This window comes from Lontra canadensis, unplaced genomic scaffold (assembly GCF_010015895.1).
Source record: "Lontra canadensis isolate GAN:19392208 unplaced genomic scaffold, GSC_riverotter_1.0 scaffold16, whole genome shotgun sequence".
Classification (NCBI taxonomy): Eukaryota; Metazoa; Chordata; class Mammalia; order Carnivora; family Mustelidae; genus Lontra; species Lontra canadensis.
The window spans coordinates 504958-518482 of record NW_022631010.1 but is presented as its reverse complement, the minus strand read 5'-3'; the positions used below and the strand labels follow the sequence as shown (position 1 = coordinate 518482).

At 41.4% G+C, this 13525-nt stretch overlaps 1 protein-coding gene across 2 annotated transcripts in view; it reads right to left on the bottom strand.

Moving 5' to 3' along the window:
* LOC116868473 (ubiquinol-cytochrome-c reductase complex assembly factor 1) overlaps positions 1-12581 on the bottom strand; it is a 96414-nt gene extending 83833 nt beyond the window's left edge. Inside the window, exon 1 of one of the 2 annotated variants that reach the window (XM_032858798.1) lies at positions 12449-12581. In XM_032858798.1, the coding sequence (XP_032714689.1) occupies positions 12449-12472 (24 nt within the window). In that variant the 5' untranslated portion in view covers positions 12473-12581. The remainder of the gene's footprint in view (positions 1-12448) is intronic. The other variant, XM_032858800.1, reaches the window with a different exon arrangement.
* Between the last annotated feature and the right edge of the window lie 944 nt (positions 12582-13525).

The following is a 13525-nucleotide window of genomic DNA, read 5'->3' as shown; positions in this document are numbered from 1 at the left end:
ATTAGCTTCAAGAAGTATCCCCAGATTCCAAGTACTGGCTCTACTGACTCTATTCGGTCCACTTTCCTCTGCACCTCTCCCAATTCTTCATTTATAAATATAAAACTGTGAAAGTACTTCTCTCCCACTTACAGATACTGACGTATCAGGCCTATAACAATTAGCAAACCTCAACTCCCAAGTTTAGGAAAACATTTGTAGCCATTTCCAATGGTTAAAATTACTGCTTTAACCTAGGATAATATATACACCACAACTAAATGGGAACCAGTTTTATTGTCTTTTTGCCTCATCAAAGCTTCAAAAACCAAAATTTTAGACAGCTTCCACATTTTTATTTCCTGTGAGTATTGAAAATTGCAGGTGATTTTACATTTGTATTTCAAAATACTTGGATAGACCAATTTTTCAACTACAATCAGTCTGCTGCTGACGAGCGTCTTGCTCCATGTGGCATTTAAGATACACAGTATTTTCCTCAGCTTACTCATGAGCTAGAAAAGGCTTTACAGGGCGTCCATTTTCCTATTCCCCATAGTTTTGTTTTGTAAAGTGCACACAAACACTTAGTAAATACTGAACTATCGCTCCTTCGGTAAATACAGGCTTAGGTTCCTACAAGCCTCTGGTCCCATTTCCATCAACCAATCAATATATAACCTTGTGTGCTTCTGTTTAAAGACATCTTATTTCATATATATGTATATGTAGTTGATTCATTAACATTGAACTCATATCCAATAGCACTGTAACTCACTCCTGAACAAAACATATCCAACACATAAATTTTCTCTGTAAGGAACATCACGGTCTTTTTGCACTTAGCAATACCAGACAGCACTAGATGGCACTAACATTTGGCAGCCATATTAAACATGGAAATCACAGGGACGCCTGGGTGGCTCAGTCATTAGGCGTCTGCCTTCAGCTTGGGTCGTGATCCCAAGGTCCTGGGATTGAGCCCCGCATCTGGCTCCCTGCTTGGCAGGGAGCCTGCTTCTCCCTCTCCCCCTCCCCTTGTTTATGTTCCCTTTCTCGCTGTGTCTCTCTGTCAAATAAATAAAGAAAATATTAAAAAAAAAAAAACAACAACAGGGAAATCACCAACAAAGCACAAAAATGCAAAAACACATGCCATTAAGTAAACTGGAAAAGGGTACTTGTTTACACTGTAAGAGCTAAAATAAGAAGTTAGAGTATCTGTCTCAGCTAGGAACTTGCATGTTACAGCTCAAATTTTTAACTCCTCTGCACAAATCCATAAGTGACCGCAAAAGTACCATGAGTATTGATTTTGGGATTACAAATAAATTTTAGCAAGTATGATGAATTCAAAAATACAGAATCTGTGAATAATGAAGATCGACCACAGTCACCAAATCCATTCTACAAATGTCCACTGGCTCCTGTACTCTCAATAGCATGGAAACTAATTCAATTCCATAATCTCAAAGATAAACACTGCCTGAGCAAACTGACCTACAAGTTACAAAGTGGCATGTTATAAAAGGGTATTTACTCAGACAGAAGGAGCAGAGAATGTCCATACTTAGTGAATACTCTGCTTCCTCCCACTTTGTTGGGGGTGTCCAATCTTAGATTTAAAAGATTAAGTCCAAGAAAGATTTGAGCGTATCAGTAAATGTACTGAGATTGAGCAAATAATTAACATATATTAATTATTATATATATTAAGGGTATCTATTAGAGAAAGGAGTTAACAAATATGAAAAGGCGAAGGATACAATAAACCCTGTGGTACTAGGATGGCTTTAGAGCAATTAGCATTGGTTTTTGTTATGTATAGATAAATATAGAAACAGATGTGTGTTTATGTATATGTATGCACTTCATACACTTCTTATCCTTGTCTTAATAGGTCCTAGAAGGCTACATCTAGTATCCAGGTTTGGCTACTAAATAGCAATATTCACTAAAAAGAACTAGTCTTCTCTGGAGAAAAGTTGACTTCTGAATGGGGTTGATGCTCCTTAAAGCCTTTTTTTTAAAGATTTTATTTATTTATTTGACACACAGAGAGAGAAATTACAAGTAGGCAGAGAGGCAGGCAGATAGAGAGGGGGAAGCAGGCTCTCAGCTGAGCAAAGAACTCGATGCGGAACTCGATCTCAGACCCCTGAGATCACGACCTGAGCTGAAGGCAGAGGCTTAACCCACTAAGCCACCCAAGTGCCCTCCTTAAAGCCTTATTTGCAAAGCACTAGCATTATTTGATCTGTTAGTAATTTGTAAGACGTCATTTGCAAGGGTGCCCTGGAACTCTTCCTATATGAAAACGTTTCCCCAGGAGTATTGGTTGAAAACAAATAGAGGCAATTGTTTAACTTCTTGGCTGCCTAAGGTAGTGGATACTACTTGGGGAAAACAAAAGGCTAATAAAAAAGCTTAAAAGGAAAAGAATGAGCTGTGGAGGAGTTAAAAAGAGGAGTTAAAAAGAATGAGCTCATAAGGGCTTTGAAAATGTCTGACATATTCCTGGGAATCTGAAGGCCATGCATATGCACAGAGCTGTGCACATGAACAGGTTAAGATCTGAGAACTCTGGTTGACCTTGAGGCTCTGCACAAGAAGAAAGTGAAGTTTAAGACAGAGATGTTAACTGACTGGCAGAATGTTGACGGCATGCACAGAGTCCCTCAGCAAAAACCAGGAGACATACTGGTTCCAAGTATTTAAGGAAGTCTCCAATCATTATCTGACCACTAAGCTAACCAAGCAGAGACCACACAACAAAGAATACAGACATTACAGAATTAATTCAGAAAGGTCACTAAACAGAAAAAAAATAAACTCTGAGAAAGGACAGATCTGATTTCCAAAGTTGCCATACTGTATTATTTTAAATGTCCAGGTTTTAACAAAAAACAAACAAACATACAAAAAAAAAAAAAAAGTATGAAACATGTAAAGAAACAGAAGGGGAAAAAAATGATAAAAACTGTCCCTGGGGCAGGGCGCCTGGGTGGCTCAGTGGGTTAAAACTGTCCCTGGGGTACCTGGGTGGCTCAGTGGGTTAAGCCTCTGCCTTCAGCTCAGATCATGATCTCAGGGTCCTGAGATGGAGCCCCGCATCGGTCTCTCTGCTCGGCAGGGAGCCTGCATGCCCCTCTCTCTGACTGCCTCTCTGCCTACTTGTGATCTCTCTCTGTGTCAAATAAATAAATAAAATTTGGGAAAAGAAAAAAAAAAGAAAATGAAACTGTCCCTGAAGAAAGAAAATAAAAGAAAACTGTCCCTGAGGAAGCTCAGATGTTAGACAATCTAGACAAAGACTTGGAACCTGCTATTTTAAATGTTTAAAATCTAAAGGAAACCATGTCTAAGGAACTATAGCGGAGTATAAGAATGCTATCTCACCAAATAGAGAATATCAACAGAGAGATTATTTTTTTTTTTAAATGGAAATTCTTGGGGCACCTGGGTGGCTCAGTGGGTTAAAGCCTCTGCCTTCGGCTCAGGTCATGATCTCAGGGCCCTGGGATCACGCCCCGCATCATGCTCTCTGCTCGGCGAGGAGACTGCTTCTCTCTCTCTCTCTCTCAAATAAATAAATAAAATCTTAAAAAAAAAAAATAGAAATTCTTGGTGCACCTGGAAGGCTCAGTCAGTTAAGCAACTGCCTTCAGCTCAGGTCATGATCCCAGGGTCCCATGATCGAGCCATTAGGCTCTCTGCTCAGAAAGAAGCCTGTTTTTCCCTCTCCCTCTGCCTGCAATTTCCCCTACTTGTACATTTTTACACTCTCTCTCTCTGTCAAATAAATTAAATAAGCAATATAAATTCTTGTGTTGAAAAGAATAAAATGAACATTTCACTAAAGGGGTTAAACAGAAGATTTGAAGAAGAGAAAATCAGTGCCCATGAAAATAGGCCAACTGAGATTATCTAGACTAAGAAACAGAAAGAAAAAAGAATGAAAAAATTTCACAGAGCCTCAGAGAGCTATGGGATACCATCAAATGTACCAACATATGTATAATGGAAGGACAAGAGAGAAATACAGGGACAGAGAAATATCTGAAGAAATACTGGCAAAAAAAATCCCAAGATTTGATGAAAAACATCAATCTAGAAGTCCAAGAAGCTCAACTAACTCAAGTAGCATAAATTCAGAGAGATCTGTAAATGGACATATCATAATCAAGCTGCTGAAAGACAAAAACATAGAATCCTAAAAGTAGGAAAGCTATTCAACATGTGTAAGAAAGCCTTGATAACATTAACAGCTGATTTCTTCTCAGAAACCACGGAAGTCAGGAGGCAGTGGGATGAAAAAAAAATTTTTTCTAGATTTAAAAAAACTAAGAAAATCTGTCAACAGCAGACCTGCTCTATAGCAAATATTAAAGGGAAAACACCAGGCTGAAATGAGACTTCTGACATGACAGTAAACTCAAATCCACATGAAGAAATAAAGGACACTGATAAAGGTAACTATTTAGATAAATAAAAAATACAGCATAAATATATTTTGTTTATAATTATTTTTTATTTCCATTTTTATTTTTAATTTAAAAGAGAACTGCATAAAGAGTAATTGTAAATCTATGCTGATGGGCACACGATGTATAAGTATATAATCTGATGACACTTAGGGCATGAGGGACTCAGTAAGGAATGGCACTAAATGGAATAAAAGTTTTTATATATTACTGAAATCAAGTTGATATTAATTCAAACTAGATTGTTATAAATCAAGATGTTAATTGTAATTCCCATGGCAAACACAAAGAAAATAACAAACCACAGTAAAACCTTAAACACATACAAAAGTTAACTCAAAATGGATCAAAGACCTAAACTTAAGACCTAGAACTATGAAGCTCTTCAAGAAAACATAGGTGATGACAATGGATTTGGCAATGATTTCTTGGATATGACACCAAAGCCCAGGCAACAAGAGGAAAAATAGTTAAGTTGGACTTCAACAAAATTAGAAACTTTTGTGCATCAAAGAATACTATCAGTAAGGTAAAAAGACAACCCATGGTATGGGATAAAGTATTTGCAAATCATGTATCTGATAAGGGACTGAATCCAGAATATATTAAAAAGAAAAAAACCGGGATCCCTAGGTGGCCCAGCTGGCTAAGTATCTGCCTTCAGCTCAAGTCATGACCACGGTCCTGGGATCAAGTTCCCACATTATGCTCATTGCTCAGCAGAGAGCCTGCTGCTCTGCCTGCTGCTCCCCTGCTTGTGCTCTCCCTCTCTCTAACAAATAAATAAATAAAATTTTAACAAAGAAAAAGAAAAAAGAGGGACGCCTGGGTGGCTCAGTTGGTTAAGCCGCTGCCTTCGGCTCAGGTCATGAACCCAGGGTCCTGGGATCAAGTCCCACATTGGGCTCCTTGTTCAGCGGGGAGCCTGCTTCTCTCTCAGCCTCTGCCTGCTGCTCTGCCTGCTTGTGTTCTCTCTCTCTCTCTCTCTCTCTCTCTCTGACAAATAAATAAATAAATAAAATCTTAAAAAAAGAAAAAGGAAAGGAAAAAAAAAACTCTAACTCAACAATTCAAAAAAAACAACTCAATTAAAAAAGGGGCAAAGGACTCACACAGACATTTGTCCAAAGATACATAAATGACCAGCTTGCATATAAAATATGTTGCACATCACTCATCATTAGAGAAATGTAAACCAAAACTACAATGGAACATGACCTCACACCCATTAAGATTGCCACTAAGGGGGTGCCTGGGTGGCTCAGTTGGTTAAGTGTCCCAACTCTCAATTTTTACTCAGATCATGATCTCAGGGTTGGGAGATCAAGCCCCATCATCAAGCTCTGTACTGGGCATGGAGACTGCTCAAGATTCTCTCTCTACCTCCTCCTCTGCCCTCCTCACCCACCCCACTCCTGTGCACTCTTAAAAAAAAAAAAAAAAAAAAGATGGTCGCTATGGAAGGAAGGAAGGAAGGAAGGAAAGAAGGAAAAATAACAAGCATTAGCAAAGATGTGGAGAAACTGGAGGCCTTATGCTTTCCTGATGGGAATGTAAACACTGCAGCTACTACAGAAAATAAAATGGCAAATTCTCAAAAAATTAAACATAGAATTACCATAAGATCCAACAATTCTACTTTTGGAGATTTTTTTTAAAGATTTTATTTATTTATTTGACAGACAGAGATCATAAATAGGCAGAGAGGCAGGCAGAGAGAGATGAAGAAGCAGGCCCCCCGCTGAGCAGAGAGCCCGATGTAGGGCTCGAGCCCAGGATCATGACCTGAACTGAAGGCAGAGGCTTTAACCCACTGAGCCACCCAGGCGCCCCTGAAGATTTTTTTTGACAGAGAGAGAGATCACAAGTAGGCAGAGAGGCAGGCAGAGAGAAAGTGGGGGAAGCAGACTCCCCGCTGAGCAGAGAGCCCAATGTGGGGCTCAATCCCAGGAACCCAGGAACACGATCTGAGCCAAAGGTAGAGACTTTAAACCACTGAGCCACCCAGGCGCCCCATCTACTTTTGAATACATACCCAAAAGAAGTAAAAAAAGGGACCTGAAGAGATATACGTACACATGTTCATGGCAGCACTATTTCAAAATAGCCAAAAGATGGAAGCAACCCAAGTGTCTGTCCTCAGACAAATGGATAAACAGAATGTGATCTATGCATACAATGGACTATTATTCAGCCTTTAAAAAAAGAAGGCAATTCTGGATGCTTGGGTGGCTCAGTTGGTTGGGCAACAGCCTTCGGCTCAGGTCATGATCCCGGAGTCCCGGGATTGAGTCCCACATCAGGCTCCCGGCTCCGTGGGGAGTCTGCTTCTCCCTCTAGCCTTCTCCTCTCTCAGGCTCGCTTGCTCTCTCTCTCTTTCTCTAATAAAAAAAATCTTTAAAAAAAAAAAAGAAGGAAATTCTGACACATGCTACAACATAGAAGAACCCTGAAGACATTATACTAAGTAAAATACACCAGTAACAAAAGAATAAACACCATATGATTCCACTAATATGAAGTACCTAGAATATTCAAAATCATAAAGACAGAAAGAATGGTGGGTAAGGAGAGGGGGGCATGGTAATTTATCATTTAATAGGTAGAATTTCAGTTCTGCAAGATAAAAAGGGTTCTGTGATTGATGGCTGTGATGGCAGCACAACAATGTGAATGTATTTAATGCTACTGAACTGTAAAATTAAAAATGATTAAAATGGTACATTTTATGTATATTTTACTACGATTAAAAAATATAGGGGCACCTGGGTGGCTCAGTGGGTTAAGCCTCTGCCTTCGGCTCAGGTCATGATCTCAGGGTCCTGGGATCAAGCCCCGCATCAGGCTCTCTGCTCAGCAGGGAGCCTGCTTCCCCTCTCTTTCCGCCTGCCTCTCTGCCCACTTGTGATCTATCTCTCTGTCAAATAAATAAATAAAATCTTTAAAAAAAAATATATATATATATATAAGTACAGAGGGGCACCTGGGTAGCCCAGTCACTTAAGTGTCCAACTCTTGGTTTTGGCTCAAGTTGTGATCTCAGCATCATGAGATCAAGCCCTGCATCCAGGTCTGTGCTCAGCACAGAGTCTGTTTGAATTTCTCTCTCCCTCTGCTCCCCGCCCTGCCCCCCACACACACTCTCTCTTTCTCTCAAATAAATAAATAAATCTTTTTTTTTTTAAGTACAGAGTGGCTTTCTGCAATTTCTACTACTGTCAAAGTAAAATGATCACCTATGCCCAATGGTGATAAAGGTAACTATTAGATAAAACCATAAACGAGTCCCACTGCCCTGCACTGCTCAAGCGTCCAGTTCCTCTGCTAGAGCTACTCAGCAACTGCAGTGTTTGAACTCCCTAAACCCACTGCTGCAGAAGGGAAAGAAGAGAAAAACTAAGGAGAAACTAACGAGAAAGTTTTAGGAATACTACTTCTCTGGGGTTCAAATTTCTTATCTTAAAATGGAGAAAACAAGAGTGGCTACCTTCTCAGAGGGCTATTGTCAGGATTAAGTAAATTCACATATATAAAGTATTTAAGAGTGCTTACCACATGGTAAATGACCTATAAACGTCAAACTTTTTTCGTTTTTAGAGAGGGAGGGAGAGAGAGAGAGAATACGTACACGCACAAGGCTGGGAGGGGGGCAGGGGGAGAGGGAGAGTGAGAATCTCAGGCAGACTTCCCACTGAGTGCAGAGGCCTTATGTGGGGCTCAATCTCAGGAGTCTGAGATCATGACCTGAGCTGAAATCAAGAGTCCAGCACTTCACCCACCAAGCTACCCAGGGCACCTTGATAAATGCCCTAAAAATGTTAGCTATCGGGACACCTGGGTGGCTCAGTGGGTTAAGCCTCTGCTTTCGGCTCAGGTCATGATCTCAGGGTCCTGGGATCGAGTCCCGCATCGGGCTCTCCGCTCAGCAGGGAGCCTGCTTCCCCTTCTCTCTCTCTGCCTGCCTCTCTGCCTACTTGTGATTTCTGTCTGTCAAATAAATAAATAAAATCTTTAAAAAAAAAAAAATGTTAGCTATCCATATTCTTTCCAGGGAAGTCTCAACATCATATTTCAACTACAATCTTTATCTCAGCTTGCTTACTCTCTCCTGAACACCAACTCTCCAGCTACTTAAAAACAAACAAACAAACACTAACAGCAAAACACCACCCTCTCCAGCTGGATACGTTCAGTAAAGGACACTGCTCTATGAACTCAGTCATCCAAGGCAGACCTGGGACTCACTGTTAGACATCCCTCTCCCTCACCCTCAATATCTAACCCTTCACCATCCCTGCAGACAGTTTCCTCAATACCTGCTGAAATCGTCCCTTCCTCTTTAACCACACTTCCCCTCTTACTATAGGCCTTCGTCACTTCTTGCAAGATTACCTGAGTAGCTTCTGACCAGCTTCAGGAAACCTCAGCCCTTTGATCCATCCACAACTGCTACAGGGATCTATTAAAGCAAAAATCTAAGAGCAGGTGTGAGAATTCACTAAGATGAGGGTTTTTTTTTTTTAACTTTTTTATATTTTCAAAATACAATTTTTAAATTTCAATTAAAAAATGAGAGAAGAGAGGCACCTGGCTGGCTCAGTTGGTAGAGCACTCAACTCCTCATCTCAGGGTCATGAGCTCAAGATCCACATTGGGTCTAGAGCTTACTTTAAAAAAAAAAAAATTTAAAAAGATCACAACTTTAAAAAAATAAATAAAAATTTCAAAAATAAAAACAAAAAATGAGAGAAGAAACTCAAGTGTTCCCCTGATCAGTTGTGGTTGCAGGGGGAGAACAACAGGAGAAAAGACTGCAAAAGAGCACAAAGAAATTTTGGGGAGGGAGAAACATGTTCATTTTTTTTAATGTGGTGATAGCTTCTCAAGTGTCTATCTATGTTAACAGTTATCAAATTGTGTAATTAAAGAAGTACAACTTACTGTATGTCAATTATTAACTTTAAAAATTTAAATAAAAAAAGAATGTATCAAAAAACCTTTAAAAAATAAACATTTTCGCCCTAAAAACAGAAGCGTTGACATAGATGCCATCTAGAGCATGAGAGATGATGCCAAGGAATACATATGCATCACTATCACAGACTACCTGCGTATCTCCAGCACAAGTCACAAAAAATCAGGGACTGGGTAACCTTGTCCTAGAACCCAGTCTCCAGGGCCAGGCACAAACTGGGGACCACAGGAAATCGGCCCAGACCCTGGGCTGCTATCAGTTCACATTAGGTTACACAACATTCAAACCCCCCTCAGTGCGCATGTGCAGCTTACCTACCCCCTACCCATCACACATCTCCTACCATAGCCCACTTGCAAGACTCAGGGTCTCACCCTATAGAAGTACCTTAGTGGGTTATAGTTGTTAAGAACAACTTGAGAATGAAGATCGGGTTGTTTTCAACTTGAAAACTATTTGAAAAATAAATAATATTTGGAAAACACCCTATTAAAAACAAATTTTCCCTTGCTTAAAATATTTCAAAGATTACCCTCTGCCTCAGAATAAAACTCTAATCCTAACCATGAAACACAAGGCCCTGACTCCTCTCCTGCCATTTCCCCATTAAGTATCCCTGAGTCAAGCCAAAGATTCATGTACAGTTCTTGGTTGTCTGGCATTAGTAGCATAAGCTAATGCGTCCTTTCTGTGCTCTCTCTCCCATTCTCTAATACTCTCATTTAGTTCAGGCATCTCTCCCTGATGGATGCTTATCCTCAAGCTGGGGTTAGGTGTATCTCTTACTCTGTTCCTGCAGCACCTGGTACAGTCTTTTCTCACAGCATTTCAAGTACTGTATTATTTGTTCTCTTTTTTGCCTCTCCTAATTAGATTATACACTTGAGAAAAAGGTTTATGTTTTTCATCCTCAGTCCCTTGGATAGTTCCTAGAATGTAGTAAACTCTCAAAACAGTTGCTAAAGTAAAAGGAAGGGAAAAAAAGCACTTAAATATCACCTGTATCAACTGATTTTCTGATCAATCCTATCAAAATTTTAAGAAAATCTGAGGCTCAGAGAAATTAGATGACTTGCTCAAGGTCACACTCATAGTAAGTACTGGAGCCAAGCTTTCGACCCAGGCTCTTCAGACTCCTGGACAGGTAGATATCCTGTATTTATGAATTCCTCAGCACCTAACCAAGATGTCTCTTCAGAATAGGTTATCAATAAATATCTGCTGCTCTCATGTTTACTGCCACTTTCTACTAGTCCATGGCTTTGTCATGCAGCACACTGTATCATATAAGAGGACTTTATAAACAATCACAGTATAAAGTGAAAGTGATTTTAAACCCTAAAAAAGTGAAAGGACTTTCCTTACCTAAACTTGCTTTTTATCTAAAAAGATGAACAGAAAGGAATAAATAGAAAAAAATCTGACTAACAGAGGCCAGTTAGGCAGTTTCAATGGATGCTACCACCTAAGAATAAACCTGCAACAGTCCACACACTCAGGGACAAGAATATTTAATATATCTGGGGCAGCCAATAACTTCCAAGACAAATCAAGGTGTTCATTTCGGATGTACAGCCCAATAAACTTTTCATCTTTTTCCTGACATATCCACCTTAAAAACTAAGTAAGGACATCCTAGTTGCCATTTCCAACAGCTCTCAAATCTGAATCAATTTCTGTCCTGCATCAACAATTACTTCACCAAATGAATCTTTCTGTAAGTTAAATGAGCTACTATTCTTCAAAGACTTACTGATCAGCAATAGAGAGTACTGCACTTTGCTAGGCTGACAAGAAATACAAGAGGTAAAACTGCAGTCCTTGCAAACCATATATAAGATTAAAAGTTAGGTGTAAATAGCAACTCACAAGACAGCCAGAGGCAGGAATGGAAAGAGTCTGCTCTAAAAAACAGATTTTTTTTTTTAGAGCAGAAAGTGTCTGCTCTAAAAAACAATTTTTGGAAGATTTCCTAAAATTATAAACCCTCCCATCCCTCAGTGATTAGTAACTAAGCTCTGTATCTTCCTAACCTTTTCCTGCGGCCACGTTCTTTCTCCTTGAATTCCCAGATGTCAGAGTATGCTAGAAGAATAAGGACTGAATCACAAGGGCAGTAGTTTCCCATAAGGGTGCTAAGTCTAGGGGCACCTAGGTGGCTCAATTGTTAAGAGGCTGCCTTCGGCTCAGGTCATGATCCAAGGGTATTGGGATCGAGCGCCTATCGGGCTCCCTGCTCTGAGGCAAGTCCGCTTCTCCCTCTCCCACTCCCCTGGCTTGTATTCCCTCTCTGTCTCTCTTTCGGTCAAATAAATAAAATAAAAATCTTAAAAAAAAAAAAAAACTGCTAAGAAGTCTAGTAATCCTACTTTCCTTCCTTCCTTCCTTCCTTCAACAAATATTTCTTGAACACCTATGATGTGCCATACACTGTGCTGGGCAGTCAGAACGACAGATATGAGCCCGGTTTCGTGCAGCTTTCAACCTAACAACCTAGAATAGTATTCCACTTAACTGTACAGTTACGAATCGTCTTACTGATCTCGGAAACAAAACCCAGAGAACCTCAGAAACCAAAAGGACTGCAGATTAACCTCGTTTTTCCCATTGGGACACCGAGACCCGAAAGTGACTCGCCCAAGGTCACACTGGGCATCAGTGACAGAACAGAAACTAGAACCCAGGTCTCAAGACACTCCAATCAGTGCCCCCACGTGCCGCCTCTCCCGGCGGGAAAGCGGTCGCATGAGGTGACTAAAAAAGCAAACTTCGCCAAAATTAGGTCCTATGTCATTCTCTTCCTCCTCCAAAGAGGGGGACGTCACAGCCAAACAGAGGGTAAGGGGAAGTAGGACGCTGCCTCAGTCTCCCCACTGAGAAGGCGGCCGCGTAGCCTCGCTGCCGCACAAACTCCCCTCCTGCACTTTCCTCCAGTTTCTCCCGCCCTGCCCTCTCCGACTCCAACCCTGGGGCCCAGCGGGCGACCGCAGCAAATTACTCCTTCACTCACAAGGACTCGCACCAGCAACGCCATGTTCCTGTACAACCATTTCCGGGTAAAGGGTGGCCTTCCGGAGTCCCCGAGGCCCCCACCCCTCGCCAATGTTGTTCTTTTGCCGGCGGGTGCCCGGCAACGGCGGCGCAAGCGTATAGAGGCCGCCGCGCTCACGAGCGCGCGCTTTTCTTAGCTGAGCGAGAGGCTGCCTCTCCGGGCGCGCGCCTCCCGGTCTCTCCAGTCTTCACCCCCACGACACGTCACAGAGGCTCAAGTGCTCTCCGCAGCACCTGTCCTCCTTGACCAGTGGCCTCAGGCTTTTCACAGCTGTCTCCTTATCCGCCCCGCTTCACCCAACCTCATTCCTCAGCTCCCCGTTGTCCGAACTTTTCCAGACTCTATCTTGACGGGAATCCCTCCCCTTTATCAGTGGGGGAACTGATGGGGTGGGGGGGAGGACTTTGGGAGATCCCAACATTTTAAGGACTCCCTAAAAAAAGAGAAGAAGTTGTAGAGGAACACCGAAGAGTGTTCAGCTGAGTCCTGAAAGTCAGGGGAAGAGGGCCATCATGGGCTAACCTGAGGCCTGAAGAGAACTTTTGGGGTTTCTGGCGGGTGGATGGTTTCATGAGAATATCTTTTGCCTATTGATAGAAAATGATTGTAAAGGTGAAGATACGGAAGAAAAAATCAAGGATTCAAGGAGTTTCTTGAGGAGGTGGGAGAGAATGGCCTTGGCTGGAGGACCCCTTCCATTGTATCCCAAGACCAGTAGAGGAGGAAAGGTGGGGGTGGATGCTCCCCGGGGTTGACTGAGAGCAGAGGGACAGGATGTCCAAGGACTTCCTTCTTGTCATTCAGCTAGCAAAGATGAATGTTCACTATGTGCTGGTTACAGTACAGGTGTGGATAATGGCTTTGTGCAGCTCCTAGACTGCTGCGGGAGGCATGCAAAAGTCTAGTAAACCAATGAAAAAATAAAGTAATTAAGACTTATTAAAAAATTATGGTAAGTGCTTTGAAGGAAACAACCGAGCTAAACTTGAGAATAACATGGGAAATTATACTTTAGCTAGTATGACCAGGTAAGAC